The sequence below is a fragment of the Ursus americanus genome, chromosome 18, assembly GCF_024610735.1.
Source record: "Ursus americanus isolate L20-20 chromosome 18, mUrsAme1.1.p, whole genome shotgun sequence".
NCBI classification, from domain to species: Eukaryota; Metazoa; Chordata; class Mammalia; order Carnivora; family Ursidae; genus Ursus; species Ursus americanus.
In genome coordinates, this window is record NC_142144.1 from 7,954,709 (window position 1) to 7,976,444 (window position 21,736).

General features: G+C 55.3%; 1 protein-coding gene across 2 annotated transcripts in view; it reads left to right on the forward strand.

Moving 5' to 3' along the window:
• The first annotated feature begins 4,442 nt into the window (after positions 1 to 4,442).
• NIBAN2 (niban apoptosis regulator 2) overlaps positions 4,443 to 21,736 on the forward strand; it is a 50,605-nt gene continuing 33,311 nt past the window's right edge. Inside the window, exon 1 of one of the 2 annotated variants that reach the window (XM_045771036.2) lies at positions 4,443 to 4,671. In XM_045771036.2, coding sequence (XP_045626992.2) covers positions 4,617 to 4,671 — 55 coding nt within the window. In that variant the 5' untranslated portion in view covers positions 4,443 to 4,616. Of the gene's footprint in view, positions 4,672 to 19,371; positions 19,456 to 21,736 lie in introns of those variants that run through there. The other variant, XM_045771037.2, reaches the window with a different exon arrangement.

Below are 21,736 nucleotides of genomic sequence, written 5' to 3' on the forward strand. Positions count from 1 at the left end.
CTTGATCCCTGGGATCATGACCTGAGCAGAAGGCAGACGCTTAACAGACTGAGCCACCCAGGTGCCCCAAGAAATTCTTCCTTATAGAAAGAGCTCTTAAAAACCAATAAGAAAAAAGATATACATTCTTACACAAAAGCAAGCAGAAGATATGAATAGTAAAAATCCACAAAGAGCCAAGAAATGTATGAAAACATGCTTTAATTTATTCAAAACTAAAACTGAACAGTAAAACAGCCTCAAGTGTAGGGGTAGGGGTTCCCAGCTTTTCAGAGTTGAGAAATTCTCCTGATGTCTAATTTCCTGAAATCCTTTCCTCTTCCTCATATAGTACTGATGACTGTATTCATTTTTCTTTCCTTAAAAAAAATAAGTTATTCTTCCTCCACCCAAAGATCATAACTGGCCTGATTTATTAACATAAAGTAGTGGAGAACTGAGAACTTTTTTTTTTTTTAAGATTTACTTATTTATTTGAGAGAGAGCAGAGGGAGGGGCAAAGGGAGAGAGAGAATCTCAAGCCTGCAGAGCCCAACATGGGGCTTGATTCCACCACCCTGAGATTACGACCTGAGCTGAAAGCAAGAGTCGAACACCTAACCGACTGAGCCACACAGGCGCCCCAAGAGCTGAGAAATTTTTTTTTTAAGATTTATTTATGAGAGAGAGAGAGTGCACAAGCAGGCGGAGGCGCAGAGGGAGGGGGGGGGGGAGCAGACTTCCCACTGAGCAAGGAGACTGATTTGGGACTCCATGTCAGGACCCTGAGATCATGACCTGAGCTGAAACCAAGAGTTGGATGCTTAACTGACTGAGCCACCCAGGCACCCAGAGAGTTGAGAACTTTTAAAGATGTTTACAATCGTCTCAGAATAAAGTAAAAAACCCTATGTTCTGGACACTCAAGGAGCCTCCCATCCGGTCCCACCTATCCATGGCAGGGGCCCCTCTCTCCTCTTCCTTTGGAATAGCCTCTGGGCCAGTAATGACTGATCTCCCTTGCCTTTGCTCATACTGACACCTTTACCTGGTGTGCCCTCGTCAGGCCTACCTACGTAGCATTTAAGTAAGTGTTGCTATGTGCATCGATGGAATATTATCTTTTGAAAACCCTTATAATTGGTAATTCTTCCAATAGAGTAGTTGTGAGGGCTGTCGGATGAGGTAGGGAAAGCCTTTGGCATGATACCTGGCAGGTGGCACGAGGTCCATGAATGGTGGCTATCCCTGGGTCTTCATCGACTAGGCTTCTTCTCGCCAATCAGGTCTCCGAGTGTCATCTCCCAGACTGCTTTCCGAGGTGGCACCCCCACTCCTGTCAGTTTAATCCTTTGTCCTATTTTATCTTAATGCTTCTCCTTTCTGAATCATCTTGTTTACTACTGTCTTTCTCCCTCCAGCAGGAGAACAGGGCTCTGCAAGGGCATGGATCCTGACTACCAGGTATACTGATGTATCCCTAACACCTACGACAGCGCCTGACACACAGCCAGAGCTCTGGATAGTCATTTATCATTTTAAAATCAACTTTATTGGGGCGCCCGGGTGGCTCAGTCGGTTCGGCATCTGCCTTCGGCTCAGGTCATGATCCCAGGGTCCTGAGTCAGGCTCCCTTTTCAGCAGGGAGTCCGCTTCTCCCTCTCTCTTTGCCCCTCCCCCATCCTTGTGCAAGAGCGCTCTCTCAAATAAATAAATCAAATCTTTAAAAAAACTCAACTTTATTGAAGTATAATTTACATACAACAAAATGCTTCCATTTAAAGTTTTATAGTTTGGTGAGTTTTTTGTTTTTGTTTTGTTCTGTTTTTAAGTTTTATTGAATCCAGTTGATTTTTTTTTTAAGTGAGCTCTATGCCCATCGTGGAGCTTGAACTCAGGACCCCAAGATTAAGAATTGCATGCTTTACCGACTGAGCCAGCCAGGCGCCCCTAGTTTGGTGAGTTCTGACAAACACGTACTCCTACATTACCAGCAGCCCAGTCAAGGCGTAGACCATTTCCAACCTCCTTCAAAGTTCCCCTCTGACTTTTTTTGTGGTCAATTCCCCTCCACTCCAACCCTAGGTAAAATTGTGAATGAATTTTGAATTGGGACTGGCCCCAAGGTCTGGAGAGAGCTATTCACATATGCACATAGCATTGTATAGTTTATAATGCCTTTCTACTTTCATAATCTTATTTGCTTTTCACATATGAGGCCATGGATGCTCAGAGAGACTAGGTGACATGTGACAGAGGGTCTCCAAAGCCAAGAAGTGGGGGGGGGGCTGCGCTAGGGGCCTGGCATTTTGGGCAGTTTGTGGGTACTCCAGGCTGACAGTCCCGGGTATACCAAAACGGGTGTCAAAAGGCTGCTTGTGGTCCCACCTCCAACCCCAACTGGTCCAGGCCTCCAGTCTGACTGAGGAGATGCCCTGGGGTGTCCGGATGCCAGGTGGCTCCAGCTATACACCCAGGGCTATAGTTTCCAGTCCCTATAGTTTGGGCTGTGGAGAAAAATGCAACGAGGCTAGCAGCCTCTCTTGCTTCTGATTACTTCTGTCCAGTTGCTCAAAGAGAACAGACAGACACTGGGTGTCAGGAGACATGACTTCTGGCTGGGTTCTGCCTCTGCCCTGCTGTGTGACTTTGGCAAGTCACTTTCCTTCTCTGAGCTTCAGTCTCCATCTCTGTAGAGGAAACCCTGGCAGCTTGACTTCAACTCCACCTGATGAGTCTCTGTTGCATGAATCCATCCTGCCCTTCAAAGCCTGGCCTCAGCCTGTGCTCTCTCCTCTCCCTGGAATGCTGCTCTCCAACGTCTGCTGTCAAAATTCTGGTTTTTCTTCTTGTAGCTCGGGTGCTCGTCCCTCTGTGATTTTCCTCAAAATGGAGTGTTCTGCTCCCTCAAGTTTCTATATGCTCTCGAGGGCAGGGACTGTGATGAATGACGAGAGAATGGTGGGTTCTATTTATGGAGGTGACCAGTCCTGTGCCAGGCACGGTGCCAGTCACTTGTGAAGTGCTTTAATCCTCACAACAAAGTGTCATTATTCTCACTCGATAGATAAGGAAACTGAGGTTCAGAATAATGCCACTTGTCCTGGGTCACAGAGCAGGTAGGACAGCTTGGACAACTTCTCTTCCCCCAACCCCAGCATTTTTTTTTTTAAAGTTTTCTTTAAGTACTCTACACCCCATATGGGGCTCAAACCCACCACCCCCAGATTAAGAGTCCTCGCTCCTGGGACTGAGCCAGCCACCCCTCCCCCCACCCCACATCTTGCAGAGGGCCTAGCAAGCAGGTATTTATCACCTACCCATATGCTGAATGACTGGTAAGCCACTGACTGCATCAGTGAGTGCCAGTATCACATCAATCAACTTCAAAACCAAGTACCTGTGCTCAGTAACGCTAACTTTTATTACCACCATTCTCTGCCTTTGTCACAGCTACATTAAGAACTGCCCAATTACAGGGTGGGATACATGGGTGGTGAGTACTCAGTCACCAGGGTAAGCAAGCAGAAACCGGATGACCTTTGGGATGCAGTAAGGGGAAGTCTGAGCATCAGCAGCCAAGGACGGCCTCCGCCACCCCAATCCTTGATTTGGGGGATCCCAGTTGTTAACCTGTTTTCCCTCCTGGCTTGGGGAGGTGGCCAGGGGTAGGACTGAAACGCATTCCTGTGGTATCCTGGACCCACCCATGCCCAGCCCTGCAGGCCTGATTGATATCCACAGGCCATGCAGGTTCGTGGGTTTTGAGTCTTTTATAAACTGGCAAGTTCTATTGTTTTTTCCATTCCTGCCCTGCCCTGTCTCACAAGCCACCTCCCGAGTGAAATACCCATATGCTGAGCCTGAGGAATGTCCGCCTGGCACTGGCACCGGGGGTGCCTTCTGGGCTCCGAGTCCTCCCTGCCACCTTCCCTTTCCCTGCACTATTGTGCAAGACAGGCGGGCACACCTTCTGGGGCAGGTCGGATCAAGGCCAGGAACTTCCTGAGAGCCGGAGGCAGAGGGCGGGGCTGGGGGCGGGGGCGGGGGCGGGAGGAGTGGGGTGCGAACGCCGAGTTCCCGCACCTCGGCCTCGGCGTCCCCTACCAGGTCCCCACGACCTGCTTGGCGTGATTCTCTTCCCGCGCAGATAGGGGAGGAGGTGACCCCAGGCTGGAGCCCCCCCAGGGCACTCCCCGTTCTTTCAGATGCCCCCACCGGCCCCATCTCCATCTCTTTCTTGGGTTCGGTCTGGGTCCGGTGCGCCCCCCAGCGCGTCACTGCTCGCTCTCCCTCTCTCAGACTGGTCTTTGTCCGGGTCTCGCCCGCAGTCCCGCCGTCCCCGGCCCCCCGCCCTCCCGCCGGCGGCCGCGGCGGGGGCGGGGCTCGGCTCGGGGGGCGGGGCCGGGCGGGGCGGGGCGCGGCGCGGCGGGGTTGCTGCGCCGCGGGCTGGGGCGCGGGGCGGAGGCGGCCGGCGGGACCGACGCGGCCGGGGCTGGAGCGCGGACAGAGCGGAGGCCGCAGCGAGGGGCGGCGGGAGCGGGCCGGGGCCGAGCTGCATGGCGCCTGCGGCGTCCTCCTGAGCGACGCGGGCAGCGACGGGCGGCGCGCGGATCGGGCCGCGGCTCTTCCTTGCCATGGGGGACGTGCTGTCCACGCACCTGGACGACGCCCGGCGCCAGCACATCGCAGGTGAGTCCCGCACCGTGCAGCGCGCTGGGGGTCCCGCGGGGAGCCCCCGGGCCACGCCCCCAACCCGGTCGCCCGGCGGCGCGGGAGCCGGGTCTCGGGGGGAATCAGGCCCCGGGCGAGGCGGGAGTGGCTGGACACCAAGTCCCGCGTCCGAGCTTGTTGCCTCCACGTTTGGGCGCTCCTTCCTGCCCCCTTATGAGCTCGCCCTTCCCCCGCCCGAGGGAAGTCGAACCTCCCCCTCCTCCACTGGAGCCCCTTAGGAGCCGGTCCCTTCGAATCCCCCCAGCACACTACCCTGATGGAGCTATGGCCCACTCGGCCAGCGTGTCCTGATCTTTCTCCCTCGCTGTCCGGGTCCCCACCTCGTCCTGGCCCCAGCTCTAGTACACGTGGCTGAGGCTTCTAGGGACAGGCCCATCCATGCCTAGTCTGAGCCTGGGGAGTAGGGCTAGGGATAGATGGGGTGCACAGGAGGGGTAGGTCAGAACCCCTGCCTTTGACTCAGGCTCAAGCAGGGTGCTCCTGCTGGCAGGCGTGTCCAGGGGGCTGGTCAGGGCTGGAGCCCAGCCTCTTCAGCCCCCTCCTTGAGCTAACCCTGCTCCCAGCCTGTCACTGCACGGTGGCCACTTCTCAGAAGGGCGACTGACCCCAGGCTTCCCTGGGGAAGCCCCAAGATTGCGGCAGGGCCCGGGGTCCCTCCTCCCCCAACCCTGGAGAATGGAGAGGTGGGGTGAGAATCTCAGACTGCCTGGGAAACTTCAGTTTTGTGGTTCACCTCTCCCGCCCTGGGTGAGGCTGTCTGGGTGGAATCCCAGCATCTGTTTCCCAGCCGTGAGGTCTTAGAGAAGCCTCTTAATGGCCTGGCACCGCTGTTTTCTCCTCTCTGACACGGAGTGAATTATTTCTTATTAATGGATCGTTGAGAGACTCAAGTGACCCACTTCAGGTAGCTTGCTTAGCACAGGGCCTGGCGCAGAGGAGACACCAATGCATGGGGTGCTGGTCCATGGGGTGGGTGCAGCCCGTAGAAGGAGTTATCTGTTCCTCTTGTCGAATTTGCCACTCCCTGTCCAGTGAACCCAGAGCACCGTGTTCACCTACATTTATCTTGGTGTGTCCTGCAGTCCTGTAGAGTTTCAGCAGCTGTGTTCTGCCTGCCTGTACCCCTTGAGAAGAGGGACCCGGTGTCCCTTAACTCTGTGTCTCCAGGTCCCCACGGGTGAACACAAAGGGAAGGGTTGTCCAGTGACTGTGGTACTGGGCCTGCTGCCCGAGTTCCCCCTTTGGGCCAGGCCTGGGCCCCGGGCGCAGGGGTGAGGGTGAGGTAGAAATGAGTCAGACCCTCTCCAGCCTCACACCAGCAGGGGGTTAAGTCCTGGAAAAGCCTTCTTATAGGACCGGCCTGGACTCTGGGGAGGAGGAAAGCCTGGGGCGGAGTCTTCCTGTCCCCTCCCTGTCCGTGGCAGCCTCCTGGGGCTCTGTAACAGTCCATCCATTCACGACCTCCTGTTGGGGCCCCTCACCCAGCCTGGGTGGGGTGTGCTACTCCTTCTTCAGTGGGGTTTTTTCCTTCCCCCACACCCAGCTCTTGCTCTCCCCCCTCTTCCTACCTCCTGGGCTGAGAACTGCCAGCACCCCCCCACCCCCATTTTACAGGGGTGGAGATTGAAACCACAAAAGGTGAAGTGTCCTCTCCTGGACAGGGTTGGGTTTGTTTTGTGGATACCAGGCTGGGTGGAAGAGGGTTGTACCCACTCAGCCTGCTGGCCCCTCTTCCCTTCTCAACACTTCAGTGCTATTAATAACCCTCTTCAAATGCCTCAAATTCCTGGTCCAGGCTCACCTGGGGGAGCCTCTTAAGTCGGGGTTGGGAGGTTGGAAGCCGGGGAAAGCCTCTAGCCCCCTCCCAAGGAAGCCAGCCACCTTAGAAATTGCTTTTGGAGGGAATGAAAGCTAGCCTTTGCCACCTCCAGTGATCCATGCACCCTCCTCACCCCACCCAAGGAGCAGTGAGCACTTTCATGCCAGACAATTAAAATTCCAGAGCCCTCTCTACCTGGGGCCACCCCTTTGGAAACGTCAGCTTTTAGAACATCCCTTCCCACAGTGCTCTGGGCTCCGAGGTCTGTTGGGGTTCTGTGGTTTGGCGGGCGGGTGGCTCCTGCAGCTTCGTGCCCACCCTGAGCAGGTGAGCACGTGAATGCCAGCCTACAAGTCCTGGCAGAGGTCAGGCACACTCCTGCCCACGGTGCCATTTTGCTGCCACGGTGCCTTTCATCCTGGGATTTCAAAGCCCCTAACAAGCAGGGGCTTGTTCTCACAGTAGCAGCCCCGTGGGGCTGGTGGCAGGATGATTCCCTCCTACTTTTCATGAGGGAGCTTGAGTGGAGGAAAGAGCCCTGACCTGGGAGCCGGGAGGCCTGGGTAACCTCAGGCAGTCAGTTACTCTCTCTGGGTCTCAGTGTCCCTACCTGTAAACTGAAGGCTGTAGGCTGCCTGATGGCTGTAGTCCCTTCTGGCGCTCAGAGTCTAAGGGTCCCAAATTTTCCCCGTGAATCTCCTCCAGATTTGGGCCAGCTCAGGCTTCCAATACTGACTCCACATTCTGGCAGCTGATGTCAACTTGGGCTGGCATCCTACTCTCAATTTTTTAAATCTGTAGAATGGGAATAATAGTAGTTTCCTGCTGGGAATTTCCTGCAAGGATTTAATGAGATAATGCTGGTAAGAAACTCAGCCCAGTGCTTTGGGGCATAGCAAGTGCTCGGCAAACAGTTGCCATTATTATTGAGAATTGTCATTTATTTTTTATTTTTTATTTATATATTTTTTAAAGATTTTATTTATTTATTCGACAGAGATAGAGACAGCCAGCGAGAGAGGGAACACAAGCAGGGGGAGTGGGAGAGGAAGAAGCAGGCTCGTAGCAGAAGAGCCTGATGTGGGGCTCGATCCCACAACGCCGGGACCACGCCCTGAGCCGAAGGCAGACGCTTAACCGCTGTGCCACCCAGGCGCTCCTGTCATTTATTTTTTAAAAAGATTTTATTTATTTATTTATTTGACAGAGAGAGAGAAGCTGCTGCAGGGGGAGTGGCAGGCAGAGGGAGAGGGAGAAGCAGGCTGCCCACTGAGCAGGGAGCCTGATGTAGGACTCAGTCCCAGGACCCTGAGATCATGACCCGAGCCGAAGGCAGGTGCTTAACCCAGGCGCCTGAGAATTGTCATTCACTCTGTTACCGATTCTCTAGTAGGTGAGGAGAGTGGCCAAGTGTTTGGAGTTTGAAGGGGGCAATTGTCGCTGTGGTTTGGGTCCTGTTTCTCTGAGATTCGTCCTGTCCCTGGCATCACCAGTGGGTACTGGTTCCTTGGATGCAAGAATACACCAGGGTTTTTAGAAACCTTGAATTCTGCGTTCCTTGTGCCTTGGCAAATGTGTGAGATGGATGTAAGCTGTCTTGAGTGCGTGTGGGGGGCAGTGATGGCCCCCCCGCCATGACTCGGAAGGAGCTAGGACATGGAGAGGTGGAGGATTTGGCCAACCCACACCTTCCATCTGGCCCAGAGGACAGGGCTGGGATGAGAGAGTGGAAGTGTGTGGGTGGTCCGTGTTGGTGCTATAGGAGGGGTTCTTTGCCACCAAAGCTAGGAGAGAATAGGTGAGGGCGGGAGCTTACTATTGCTCAAGGCGTGTAAGTAGGGGCTGGGTGCTGTGCCCTTGGCAGGAGTCCTGGCATTGCCTCGGGGGAGGGCCCTTCTGCCTCCAGGACAGCCATGAAGGACTCAGCCCCTCTGGAAATTCTGTTGGCCGGGATGAAATTATGGGAGCTGAGGGAACCGCGTGCATGCATAAACTCCCCGTAAGATTTATTACCCGAAAGGGCTGGTAAGGTAGTTGGCCAATACCTGTGCTCCTCCCTTCTGCCGGGCTCACCTTTCCCTTTGCTAATTCTTTTTTAAATAGCAGCTTTATTGAAACATAATTCACCTGCCAGACAATTCACCCACTTAAGTGTACAGTTCATTGGGTTTTGTGTGTGTGTGTGTGTGTGTGTGTGTGTGTGTTCACAGAATTGTGCAGTCATCGCTACAGTCGATTTTAGAATGCTTTCATCACCCCAGAAACGCTGTGCCCATTAGTGGTCACTCCCTTTGCCCCCCGCCGTCCCCCACCGTGGCAGCCACTGCTTGTGTTGGCGGGTCACACGGTAGCGCACGCACGAGCCACGCGGGAGTGTAAGGTGAGAAAGTATCTTCTCCCTTCGCTCCCACCCCTCCGGAGAAACCGCTGGAGTTTGATGTGTCCCTGTGTCCAGACACGTCTCTGGGTACACACGCGTTTAGCTCTGGCTGTCAGAGTTCCAGTGATGTGTCTCTGTGGTTGGACTTTTTCTCACGTCGTCTGTTGTGAACATCTTTCCGTGTCGGAGCGCGTGAGTTGGCCCCGTTCTTCTGCGGGTGGGTTTCCTTCCGTGCGTGGTGCCGTTTATTTCCCCATCCCCACTGTCAACGGACATTTACTTGGGTGGTTTCCAGTGTTTTGCGGGAATTCGTGGCGCTGCCCAAACCTCGCACGTGTCCCGGGCCGGATTCTGGCGTCAGAAAGGCCTCGAGGTGGAACTCAAGGATCACGTTTTCACGTACTGACACCTCGAGCCTCTGAAAAGCCTGGAAACATTTGAGACTCCCTCCTGTCGGTTCCGAGTGCCTCCGTGCAAAGTGTTATCACCCTTTTTGACAGGCGGATAGGAGAAAAAGGATATCTCGTTTCTTTATAGAGCAAACCGAATAATGCCTTTTTCCGGATTGCGTTTGCAAACCTATCTCTCCACATTGCGGAAGGGCTGCAGGTCCCCAGCGTGAAGGGAGGAAGGTGTCCCCTTTTGGCCCACCCTCCCCCCCAAGGTGCGTGGCTTCCTAGTTGCTGCCCCGAGCTTTACAGAGAGACCAGGCTGGCCGGAAACAGTGCCCAGCCCCGCTTGGGCCTCTGCCCCTTAGCCAAGGTCCGGGTCAGCCCCTGGGGGTGAAGTGTCTGGGGATTCTGCTCTGCTCTTGTGTCAGTCTAATATAACGCTCCTTTTGTTGGCGTTGACCTTGCTCTGCCCCTCTGTCCAGCCTCCACTCTGTTCCTTTCCCATCGCCCAGGCCTGAGCTCTGGCCTCACCCCTGCATCCTTCCCTCACACATGGCCACAGAGACCTTTCTAAGCCCAAACTGGGCCATGGTCCCCGCCTGAGGAATGAAGTTTAGAGAGGGGGCTGGGAATCACTCCCCACCGTCCTGCGAGCCCCAGGCCAGTTTTTAGCAGTATTTCTTCTCTGTGTTTATTGTTCTGCATGCCTGAGACCATGACTCAATTTTTGTCTTGCTCCTTTCACCAAACGATTTATAATAAACATCTCTCCCTGGTCTCTACAACCTCCCTGCAAGCATTCCCAGAGGCTGTGTCGCGTTCCACCCGAGGCCATCGTACAGACATTTTCTTAGCCTTACCCCTAATGCTGGGTATTAACATATCCCACTGTGACTAGACACTTGGTTTTCAGGGGCAAACTGAGTCACTGTGTTTGTTTCCGTTCCTGCTCTGGTCAGCTTCCCTGCTGCAGACAGACTCATCCCCTTGACCTGCTGTCCCCCAGCCTCTTCCACCAATCCGGGCATTTTGAGGGAGGCTTCTTTCTGGGCGCCTGCAATCCCTCTGAGTGTCTTTCCGGGGGCAACGAGCCCCAAGGGGCTGTCTGTGAGGCAGGGACAGAGACTGATGACATTGGCCTTTGGGTGTGTGTGACCAGAGGAGTGTGGCTGCTTCCCCAGCCTACCGCCTGCAGGGACTCCACTGATAGGTCTTCTGCCCGAGGGCAGTGGCTGATAGAGTAGGGAGGGGCCCTATCAGGCTCTGAACCCTATCTGTCCGATTAGCCATCCTTTAACTGAGCACTTCCTGTGTGCCAGGCCTCCCTGGCCTGTATTATCTCACTGAATCCTTACCCGCAGTGCCGTATCCCAGCATTTAAAGGTAAGGCAGAGCAGGGCAGCAGCAGGCCCACACTCGGGAGCCCAAGGCCTTAGCTGTTAAAACCATCCTTCGCTGTGGGTTCCTGGTGCCTAGATTGGGCCTGAGGACAACGTGGAAAAGGCCCCAAAGAGAGGCAGGCGGTGGGGGCAGAGGGCCTGGGAGGGGAACAGAGCGGCATGTGTCAGAGGCTCCCGTGGGTTGCACAAATATATCCCTCCTGACATTACTCAGTCTGAGACTCAAGTCACTCTTTGACCAGTCCTGTTCTCCTCCACGTGGCCCCCTCCTCCTCCGCAGGCACAGCTCATGACTCACTCACCGTGGGTCTCCTTGAGGCAGGCATCAGGCATCATCCTGCGGTTGCAGAAATTCCTGAGCCGGAGCCGCTTTTTCCTTTCCCCCTGCCCTTCCCCCATCCGCTTCCCTGCCGCAAGATGGAGGGTTTTTCTCTAGATCGTGCTGGGCAGAGTTTTAAGGAAAGAGGAAGGCAGATACCTAACTTTAAAACTCTGCAGGGTGGGACAGAGCCACGCCCCTCTCCCGGTAGAATCTTAGAGCCTGAGTCACAGAAGGGCTGCAATCTTCTGATCTCACAGATTTAAAACTGGAAGAACAGGAAGTGCCCACCTAGGGCCCCGGGCACCTGGTTCCCCCCCCCCCCCCCGGAACTGTCCAGGTTTAGGGATGCGCTCCCCATGGCCTACGGAAGTGAAGGGACCTGCCTGGTGACAGAGTGGATGGCGAGTTAGAGGAAGCAGGGAGTCGAGAGGTTTGGCGCAAGGCTCTGCAGTCAGACTGCTTGGGTTCGAGTCCCAGCTTTGCCACTGGAGGGACTGGTCGTTTGGGGCAAGTCAGTTACCCTTTCTGAGCCTCAGTGTCCTCTGTGAAAGAGAAGGACAGCACTGGCTTCTTAGGGCACGAGGTCAGGAGTGGCGATCTCTGGATGGTACAGCACACAGGGCCGGTGAGGGGGGCGAGGACAGCATGCTGTTCAGGAGTGTGGCACTTCACCAAGGGACATGTGTCAGGTTGGTCCTGTGGCCAGAGGCACCTGTACCCTGTGCCATGTGCCCCAGGAAGAAAAGGAAAAAGAGAAAGACAGATGGGGACACCCACCCCCTGCCCGGCCAGGTGTGTCTAGAACTAGGCCTGTGGGTCTCAAGCCTGGTTCTGCTAACCATTTGCTGTGTGACCCTGGACCAATGGCTGGGCCTCTCTGTGCCTTTTCTCCCCATCGGTGACCCCAGTATCTACTCGTGGGAATTCTCTGCCACTGAAAATCTTTTCTTAGGGATCTCAAGGTAACTTCCAAAGGCAGGGCTGGGAGGGTTTTGATGTTAGAAGTTGAAGTGGAACGAAGTCCCCATTGTGTGCCTGTGAGACCCCACAGAGGTGTGATGAGCTCTGCCCCAGACACACTTGGGCGTTCTTTCTTCTGTTCTTTCGGTCAGTAGTTACTGAGCCCCTCCTCTGTGCCAGGCACCGTACTAGGCACCAGGGACACGCTGATGCTCGCGCCTCCGTGGCTCTTGCCCACGTGGCACTTTCTGGCTGCTTCTCTGCAGGGTGAGCGAGGAGTGTTCTCGGAAGGTTCTGTAGGAAGGTGACCTAGTGGGGAGGGGAGGGTTGAGGTGACGTGGGGGGAGCCAAAGGGCTGGCCTTGGAGGGGAGGGGACTTTGTCTGGAGGATCCTGGGGAGGCTTAGGAGGGTAGGTGAGAGGAGGAGAGCCCAGTGGGGAGGGATGGTCTGGACCAGTCTGATGGGTATGGGACATGTCAGGGGACAGTGTGTTGGGGGAGACAGAGCAAGCAGGCCTCTGTGATGGGGACATGTGAGGCTGGGGAGAGCCGGTGTCTGTTCTTGCCAGCCCCGTGCGGTGGGTGGATCCTGTAAGGGTTTCATTAAGGCTGCCGGTGGTCCTGCAGCCTCTACTCCCATTCCACCAATGACGGGAGCCTCACGTCCTTCCTAGGCAGCTCTGAGCATGAGAACCTTCTTCCTTTCCAAGGGCAGAGCGGGAAGAGGGCTGGGCCTGGATTCTAAGAACCTGGTTTTGAGATCCTGTCTCAACTACCCTGACATTTGGCAGCTGTCTTCCCCTCTCTGGGCCACAAGTTTCTTACCTGTGAAGTGGGCATAACGGTAGCCCAGACTTGCGAGGTGATGAGATATTGAGGAGATGATGTGGGTAGAGCTCTTTGCGTTTTAGAAAACCCTGGCTCTTGTTGCCGTTCATCCTTACTGTGCATATGGCCCATGATAGGACATTGGCCAGGGGTGTCCCTCCTCTCACTGCGATCCAAAGTGCAGGGCGTGGGCTCCAGCGGGTGACGGGGCGCCCAGCAGGGGCAGGGGAAGAATGAATTGTGGTCTGCAAAGTGTGAAGCCCGCTCTCCCACCCACAGATCTGTGGCCAAGCCAACTGTAGCAGCTGTCCAGTCCCCTCATGTCGAAGAGAGCTGTTTGTGGCCAGCCAAGTTTGTTAAGCCAGAATCTTCTAGAAGAGGCCTTTGGGCCGGAGACTGCTCACTCTCTTGTGCTCCACCCACCTTTAATCACTCTACCTGTCTGCAGCCATTTATGCGTGCAGACTGGGAGGCGAGAGCCTCAGGGCTGCCAGGTGACCTTTGGCAGCTCCTCTCCCTCTCTGGCCTTGCTTTGCCTATCTGTGTAATGGGTCACTAGGACAATCTGTGGTGCCCTTCTAGTTTCAACCTCTTGGAGCCTGCGGACCGTGGGCTGCATTGAAGGGGAAGGAGAAATATTTGTTGCATGATGCCATCTTGCTGTGGAAGGAAGCGCTCTCTGGAAGCTGTCTAATGCCCAGCCCGAGCCTGGTGGTGGGGATGAAGCGTTGACATGAGCCCTGATCTCGTGGGACTCATGCCAGCCGCGAAGTTTCCATCAAGCTGGATGTGATGTGGTTTCTGTTACAAAGACAGAGGATCTTTATGTTTTCCAAAGTGCATGTTGGTTTAAACCACTTGGTCAGCCCAGCCTCCAGAGTAGCATGTCTGGCCTTGCCCGAGAGGCAGCTGGCTTCTGCCACCAAGAGCCCTGTGGCCTTGGGCAAGTTGTGCTCCTGCTTGGAGCCCGAGCTGTCAGTAAACTGGGAAAGCGAGCCCTGCTTCTGGGGTGGGAAGCTTCTGGGAGGCAGTTGTTCCTGGCCCAAGGAAGGTGCTAGGCGGATGCCAGTTCTGTTTTAGCTGAGTCTGGGGGGGAGCTGTCATTTGCCCTGGCCTGCCAGGGATTTCGGGGGTGATCCGGACATCCAGAGGGGGTGGGAGCTGACAATTGTACTTCTGTTTCACTTTTTGTTTTTGCGTTTTTGTTTATTTTTTGGAAGGGTTCCCTGGTGGGAGGGGGGCGGAGAGAAGAGAGAACAAGGCTTCAGCTTTGGGAGGCTGGGCCGTGCTGGGCTGGCTGGGAAGGTTGGTCTGGGGTTTGCTCGTGGTCTCCTCAGGCCGCAGCTCCCCCTTGCCCTGAATTTCGAGCTTGCTGATGGACAGGGTCTGCTTTTCTTTTTCTAGCCTAGACCCTTCTTCCTCTTAGCTGGGAGGGACCCTTTGCAATCATCTACCCCAACCCTCCTCTGTTTCATGATTGAGTAAAACCGGGGCCCAGAAGGAGCAGAGTGCATACCTCGGGTGTCAGAGGCTGCAGGGCTGGGATGGGAACGTGGGCCTCTGACCCCTGCGTAGAGTCTTCTCCATCCCTGTCCCCATGCACAGCCCCAGACTGGTCAGGGAAGGAGCGGTTGGCCTGGGTGGGGCTGGAAAGGTTATAATTTTGAAAACCGAGTAAACAAACAAGGCCGCCGTGAGAGAGAGGAGCCCTGTGCTGGCCTTACAGATAGGCCTGTGTCTGAGGAGACAGCCCAGGCCTGTCCCCACGCAGACAGTGAGGTGTTGTGGTATATTAAAAAAGGCAAAGCTACCCCCCCCTCACGCCCCCACTCCCATATTTAAGGCTGCTGGGAAACAGGGAGGGGGCTGCTGCCCGGCCTGGCCAAGGACAGCCCTCCCGGCTCGGCTCAGCCATCATTCACGGCTTCTGGGTGACTTTGGGCAAGGGGGCTTCCTTCTGGGCCTCATCCCGCCCCCCCCGTCCCTAACGTGCAACGACCCCCTCTCCTAAGGAGGCTGGCGAGGGTGGGGAGGATTTGAGCTGGGTGGTTGAACCCAGGGAGCCCAACAGAAACTCTTCATTTCTTTGTGGCTGGAGGCGGGGCCCCCTCTCCGAGCAGAAGGGTTACTTTCTCAGTGACCCGAGAGTCAGCCTGCTTCTGGGGGACAAACCTCCAATCCAAGGCAGGCCGGAGCAGGCTGCTCAGCTCAGCTTTCCTGTTTTCCTGTTGAGATAGGGCAGAGTCCGAGAGGAGCTGCTTCTGGGCCTTGCCCCGCAGTCTGGGGCTGGGCTGCATGTCTGGCCTGGAGCCCCCCAGGGTGGGGCCCAGCAGACTTCCTGTGAGATTAGGGGCAGAGCCTCTTTGCTCTCCTTCCCTTTTCCTAAGTTCCCTGTGTAGCCTCAGAGAGTCCAGCTCTGTGCATGGGCGCTCAGTCTAGCCTCCGTTCTGAGCCTCCGTTTTCCCCATGGTGCAAGGAAGGGGTTGGATGAGAACCTCTGCGAGGCTCTCTGGGTCAGGTTCCAGCCTCTGAAAGGCCTTGCAGGACCCATAGGATCCCCCCCCCGCCCCGCCCACCTCAGCCAGGAACACCTTCTCTGGGCCCCACCCATGGCGGACTTGTTGGGGTCCCCCGTCCAGGCCCCTCCTCACGTGGTGGTGGTAGATTCTCCTCTAGGGTATGAGTACCGTGAGGGCTCAGTCCCCGTGGGCTCCCCGACGTACACAGTATGGCCTCGCAGGTCAGAGCCTGCCCCGCCAGCCGCTAGCCAAATGCCCTTAGGACAGTTATTTGGATCTTTTATGCCTTAGAATCATTAGCTGTAAATTGGGAGGAATAATAATAAACTTCTCTGGTTAAATTACATTATGCGTGTTTATTAATTACATTTATGCAGCCTTTAACACAGTGCTGGGCACCGTAAATGCTCCACAGTCATGTACAATGAACATGTATTAATGCAAGTTGTTTTAATTCCCCAGCAGTGGCTGAATAAGAAATGTCATTACAAGGTTTATAGGTCTTGCCGCGGAGGGGCCCCGAAGCTGTTTGGGCAGAGCGTCCGGGTAGGTGGAGAGGGTGCCTTGGGGGGGTAGAGGGGAGGGGGCAGATGCGGGTGGGTTCAGAGCCCTGGTGGCTGGTGGACTTCCCCTCTGCCCATCTGGAAGGAGTGGTTTGGGTCTCACTGTGTCTGAGACCGCAGGCCGGGAGTGCGTGCGGCCGCACACGGCTTCCTTCCTCCAGGCGTGTATTCCTCTCTGTCTGACTCACGCCTTTGTGCCTGCCTGTTGTTCTTGTCCTTGAGCCCCCGGGGGTGAGGCCAGGAGAAGCAGGGGCCCAGGAATTCGCTGGCGGGCAGGTGGACCCTATCCCCGGTGCAGAGGAGGGGACACCTGGGTCCTGGTCCTGGCGCCCCTGTCGACTCACGGGGTGTCAGGCACCGAGCATGTGCATGGACCAATGGCTCCCTCTGTGCTTGGCACCCGAACCAGGTTTACCCCGGCCCTGGCCCGTGGAGAGCTCCAGGCTAAGCAGGAGAGACGCCTCTAGCCAATGGTTACCGGTCACTCATTAGTTAATTATCAGAGGGCAAAGCGTGACCAGATGCCCACCCTCCTGGGGAGCTCGCAGGCGTGCTGGCCCGTGAGGACTGCGGTCCTATCCGCTCTGCGGTGCCTCCCATCTGCCCTCTGGCCACAGATGAGGAAGCAGGCTCCTGGTGACCAAGGGACCCGCCCAGGCCCCTTCCCTTCTTGGTGCCTCAGTTCCTCGTGGGGAAAATGGGCCCGTCGGGGAGGGGTGCTGCTGCTGGCTGTCCCCTGGGTTTTAGGCTGACCAACACCAGCCTCAGGGACTGCGCAGCCTGTGTCCCTGCGCAGAAACAGGAGGTGCGGAGGCCACTGGGACTAAGGCACTGGGTCCTGTAAAGGCTGTGTGGGAAAGGGCTGCCCAAGGAGGGCGGTCCTCCTCTGTTCCCAGCACCGGCAGGGGCAACGGCAGAAACGTGGCCCCAAGGCCCTGGGGAACCCTGGCCTGCCATTCCACACCAGGTGCGCGAGGCACATGCCACACCAGGAATTTACCTGAATGTAGCTAAAAGGTTAGATTATGTTACAACATCAGTTACAACAGGGAAAAAAAAAAAGAAGGGAGGGAAACAGTGTCTAGCAGTAGCTGATGTTCAGTGGTACAGTGAGAAGCCACGAACTGGCCGGACTTCAGAAAGAGGATTCTCCCTCTGCTCCTAGGGGTGGCAATAGCAACAGACGTTCGCTGGGCACTTTCCGCGCCCAGCCTGGGAGGCACCTGTGCCCGTGCATGGATGAGCGGGGGGTGGTTCAAGCCAGAGATGGTGGATTGAGTCCCCAAATGGAGTCCCTTTCTGTGCCCGGCCGTGAAGCTAGGTGAGGGTGGGGCCGGTGAAGTGGTGAGGGGTCAGTGGGTTCTCGTCCAACTGGAAGAGTCTGCCCCCCACCTGTCCCCCAGCCCATAGGTGTCCTCACTCAGCGTTTTGCCAGAATGCTGCTCCCGGCCCCCCAGTGATGAGTGTGGCATGCTGGCCGCTTGGTACGGGATATGGGCTGCTGGAGGTGTGTGAGGCACACCGGGCTTGAGGACCCCTTTCAGCAGTGCGCAGGGCTTCCCTCTGGCTGTCTTTCTCAGGACCTCAGTGCTCTGTGCCTCAGTCTCCCCAGCTGTATAGTAATGGTGGCTGTGACTGCCATACTGTGAGCTTTACGATGCCGTGCCTGGTGCCTGGCACATGGTGTACTCAGAAGAGGTTTCTGCCCTTGGGGTCCAGTGCCCCCAACAAAGGAGGCTTGGCCTTTCAACTCTGAGCTTTCTCAGAGCTCCCCTCTCTTCTTGTTGATGTTGTTATATAAGCAGTTTCTGACGATCAAAGAAAAATTAGAAAATAAATGGGAAGAAAAATGAAAATCCCCAATAATCCTAACCACCCAGAAATAATGATTTTCAGGTGTTTCCTGATGCATAATCCACAGTGGGTTGTGCGCATCTGCATACGTGCCGTCTCCCTGCAGCAAGTCAAATGCTTCCAGAATATTCCATCATGCCCCAATAGTCTGCTTTTTAAAATTTATTTATTTATTTATCTATCTATCTATCTATCTATCTATTTATTTATTTATTTATGAGAGAGAGAGAGAGAGAGAGCGCGCACTTGAGTGGGGGGAGGAGCGGAGGGAGAGGGACAAGCAGACTGCACTGAGCACAGAGCCCAACACGGGGCGCAATCTCAGAATCCTGAGATCACGACCTGAGCTGAAACCAAGAGTCAGATGCTCAACCGACTGAGCCACCCAGGTGCTCCCCCCAGTACTCTGCATTTTTACTTGCTCAGCCAAACTCCTTTTGCTGGGCATTCAGGTTGTTTCTATTTTTCATGGTTGTCAACAGGACTTTGTTGGATAGCCTTAAATCATTTCTGTGGGATTAATCTGTCCATTCCACCATTGTTTGAGAGCCTGCTCAGAGCCAGGCCACGTATGGGACTGTGGGTGCCGGATGGGGGGACAGCCATGGTCCTTACCCCTTCCTGGTCCCTTTCTGGGAGGACAGACCCAACATGAGTTGGGTTCCTTAGCTGGCTGGGGGTCGAGGTGTCTTGGAGCTGGGGAAGCAGCAGTAACCCAGACTCGAGAGGCAGGGCAGGCTTGTTAGAGAAGGGGATGTCTAGGTGGGGCTGAAACGGTGCAGGAGGAGGAGGAGAGGGTCACTGCAAAGGCCCAAAGCTGAGAGAGTGTAGGTATTTGGGGGAAGCAGAATTCCCCAGAAACTGGTGGTTTTGCTCTGGTTCTTGCTGCCCCTAGGAGTAGCTCCCTCAGGCACAATACCTCAGTGATTATCATGCAAAGTGCCGGCACCTCTGTCCCTCCCTGGGGCTGGGATCTTCTAACTGGGGACACAGAAGCAGGGTCACGTGCCTTCCCCAGGTAAGAGTCCCCAGACCCAGGCCTCCTGTCCGTCTGTGTCTGCGGGTGTCCCTCCAGCCTGCCAGCCCAGAGCCGGCAGAGGCGGCTCAAGGGCGGGGCCTCCTCAGCTCCAGTTTCTCCAGACCCTCTGCAGGTGCTGTATCGTTTGACAGAATCTGCTGGAAAAGGAAACTGAGGATCCGAGCTTAGAGCTTAGGTGACGGGGCTCGGTTTGTGTGACAGGGGTGGTGACCTCTTCTGCTGCTGATACGTGACCTTGAGCTGGCCTGACCAGCACCTGACCCGGCCCCAACTGCACTGGAAGCCTCCAACTGCAATGGGAGGGGCCCTGGCTAACACTGCCCCTGGGGCTGGGAAGGGTCTGTCCCCAGGCCTGAGCTGGCCTTTCGGAAAACCCTGTTCTCTTCCTGTGTCTTAAGATGCCTCGGGGACCCAAGTGAGGCCCTCTGGTGTAATCTCACAGTCAGGGACAAATAATTTTGGTGCTGGGGGTACATCACTAACGGGATAGACAGGGTCCCTGACCCTGTGGGGGAAATGGACACTCAGCAGTTAATTATTAAATGGACGTTGTGTTGATGGTTAACGGGAGTTCTGACCTGAATTGGGGAGTGACTGTGAGGGACAGTGCTTCTGGTACCCCAGCCCGACGGGTGGAACTTGGATCAGTCTGATCGAGCTGGAACGGTGAGCCCGCGGGTGTAGTCCTGGGTCGGGAGGGAACACTTTCTTCAGTCACAGTCGGAGGGAGTTAGGGTCTTGAGGGTCCTGTGCAGAGGAGTCCAGCTTCTTCACTAGGTAGCCAAGACGGAGAGCCAGGAAGGGTGAGGGACTTGCCCAAGGTCAGGTGGCAGGCAGGGGCCCAGCCTCGGGGCTGCCACTCTTAACCCTGAATCATTGCCTGGAGCCTGTGCTTGGAGCCTGTTTGTCACCTCCAAGAAAGACAGTCTGTCCCCACCTCCCTTAAGGGATCCCCAGGGAAAGTAGACATAGAACTTGGACCTCATGGCTGAGAGCAGAGTTTCCCATGAAGCACAGATGGGGGTCACACAGGCACCTGGAATGAGGAATGTGAGGCTGGCAAGGCCTCCCAGGGGATTTGTCCTCATACCTTCCCTTCTGGAGCCGGAGGAGACCTGCAGCTGGTGACCCAAGGGTGGGGCAGGTCCTTCCTCCTCTGCGGGCTCAGGCCACAGGAGTCTTGTTATTTGAATAAGCTTTCCATCTTCTATCTGCATAAAGCCACTCCATGCGGAGGGTCCCTGGCATTCCAGCCCAGGATTGGGTTTCCTTCTGGCCCAGCAGCAAGCACATGAGTGAATTTTCATATTGGCTCATCTTCCTCCTTCCCCCACCCTTGTCTCCCTTTGTCTCTCCTTCCCTGGCTTGGAGAAGGCAGGCGCTCTCCCCCTGCCCCACCTCACTTGCCGTCGGGTCGGGGAAGCAGCCCGGGGTATATGCGCATGCGTGCTTCTGTGGGAGAAGGATGGATGGGCCGGGGGTGTTCTGGGTCCCGAGGCAGCTTGGGAAGGACCTGACTTGGACTTGGTGAGAAGCATGTTGGCATCTGATGGGCACTGGCCCTTTTCCGGTAGGGCTGGGTCACAGTAACTGGCGCTTCCTAGTGATTGGCTCTTATTGGAACGGCAGCTGGTATTTATCAGGTTCTTACCAACAGTCAGGCAGAGTGCCAGACGCTTCTCATGCATTGTCTTATTTCGTTCCCACAGCTCCTCTTTGAGGTGTGTATTATTTTTCTCCCGGTTTTATTGATAAAGAAACTGAGGCTTGGGAAGTGACAGTCAGTAGCAGATCCGGTCTGTCTGGTCCCAAAGTTTGTGTTTTTATGGCTCACCTTCCTCCTGTGACAGAATCTTCTCTACAGTCTCCTTGTGGCCATCCAGCCTCTGCTTGCACAACTTCAGTGACAGGGATCTCCCTCTCCCTTGGGGTTACCTCTCCCACAGGGGGCATCTGAGATACAAAGCCCTCTCCGGAGTTCTGTCTGTCTTTGGTTGGTCACTTGAGAACAGGTTCTCGTTGGGCTGGGACGTGGCTATGGCTGGGTTTCCCCAGCATCTGTTTTCCCAGGGAATTATCCGGCTCTTTTGTTTGGGGAGAAGAGCTAAGTCCTCCCTCCTTTCTCTGAGCAGCCCCTACCTGGGACTCGGCCCTTTACATGCCCTTCATCACATACTGAGCAAGCCTGAGCAAACTTGATGTTGAAACCCTAGAGGTATTTTCATTAGTATTGATCTGGACGTCTTAGTCAGTGCAATAAGACAAGAAAAAAAAAAAGAGAGAGAGAGAGATAAATACAAGATACCAAGAGAAGAAGACACACATGGTCCTGCCTGTGTGGAGTTCAAAGCACTTTTCCATCTAGCTTCTTTCTTAGCTTAAAAAAAATTTTTTTTCATTTTAAGTAATCTCTGCACCTAATGTGGGCCTCAAACTCACGACCCTGAGATCAAGAGTCACATGCTCTTCTGACTGAGCCAGCCAGGCTCCAGCTTCTCCCTTAGCTTTGTCCACCTTGTGAGGCTACCTGTGGGAAGTGGAGGCTCAGACAAGGAATTCACCCACCTGCGTGCCACGGAGTGGAGGGGCTGTGGTTGGCTGAGGTTTAGTGGTGTGTGGTTTGTTGGGTTCTTGCTTTCAGAATCTTCATTGATGTTTCTGTCTCCACTTCCCATTTCTGATTGGTTAACCTCTGAGGGATCAGGGCCCAGAAAGATTGGACCCCAAATATGTCACCTTTCCACCCCCTGAGTGGCCCCCTGAGGGACCGAGTAGCTGTTCCATTTCCCCTTTGCTGGCCCCCATTTCATGGCACGGAACACATTACAGAACACTGCCATATGCACAGGTGGACACACCATGGGACCTGTGAGCTTGTGAAAGACCCCACTACCCACCTGAACACATTTCCTGGCCATCAGCACTCGGGCAGATGGAACTTCTTTCC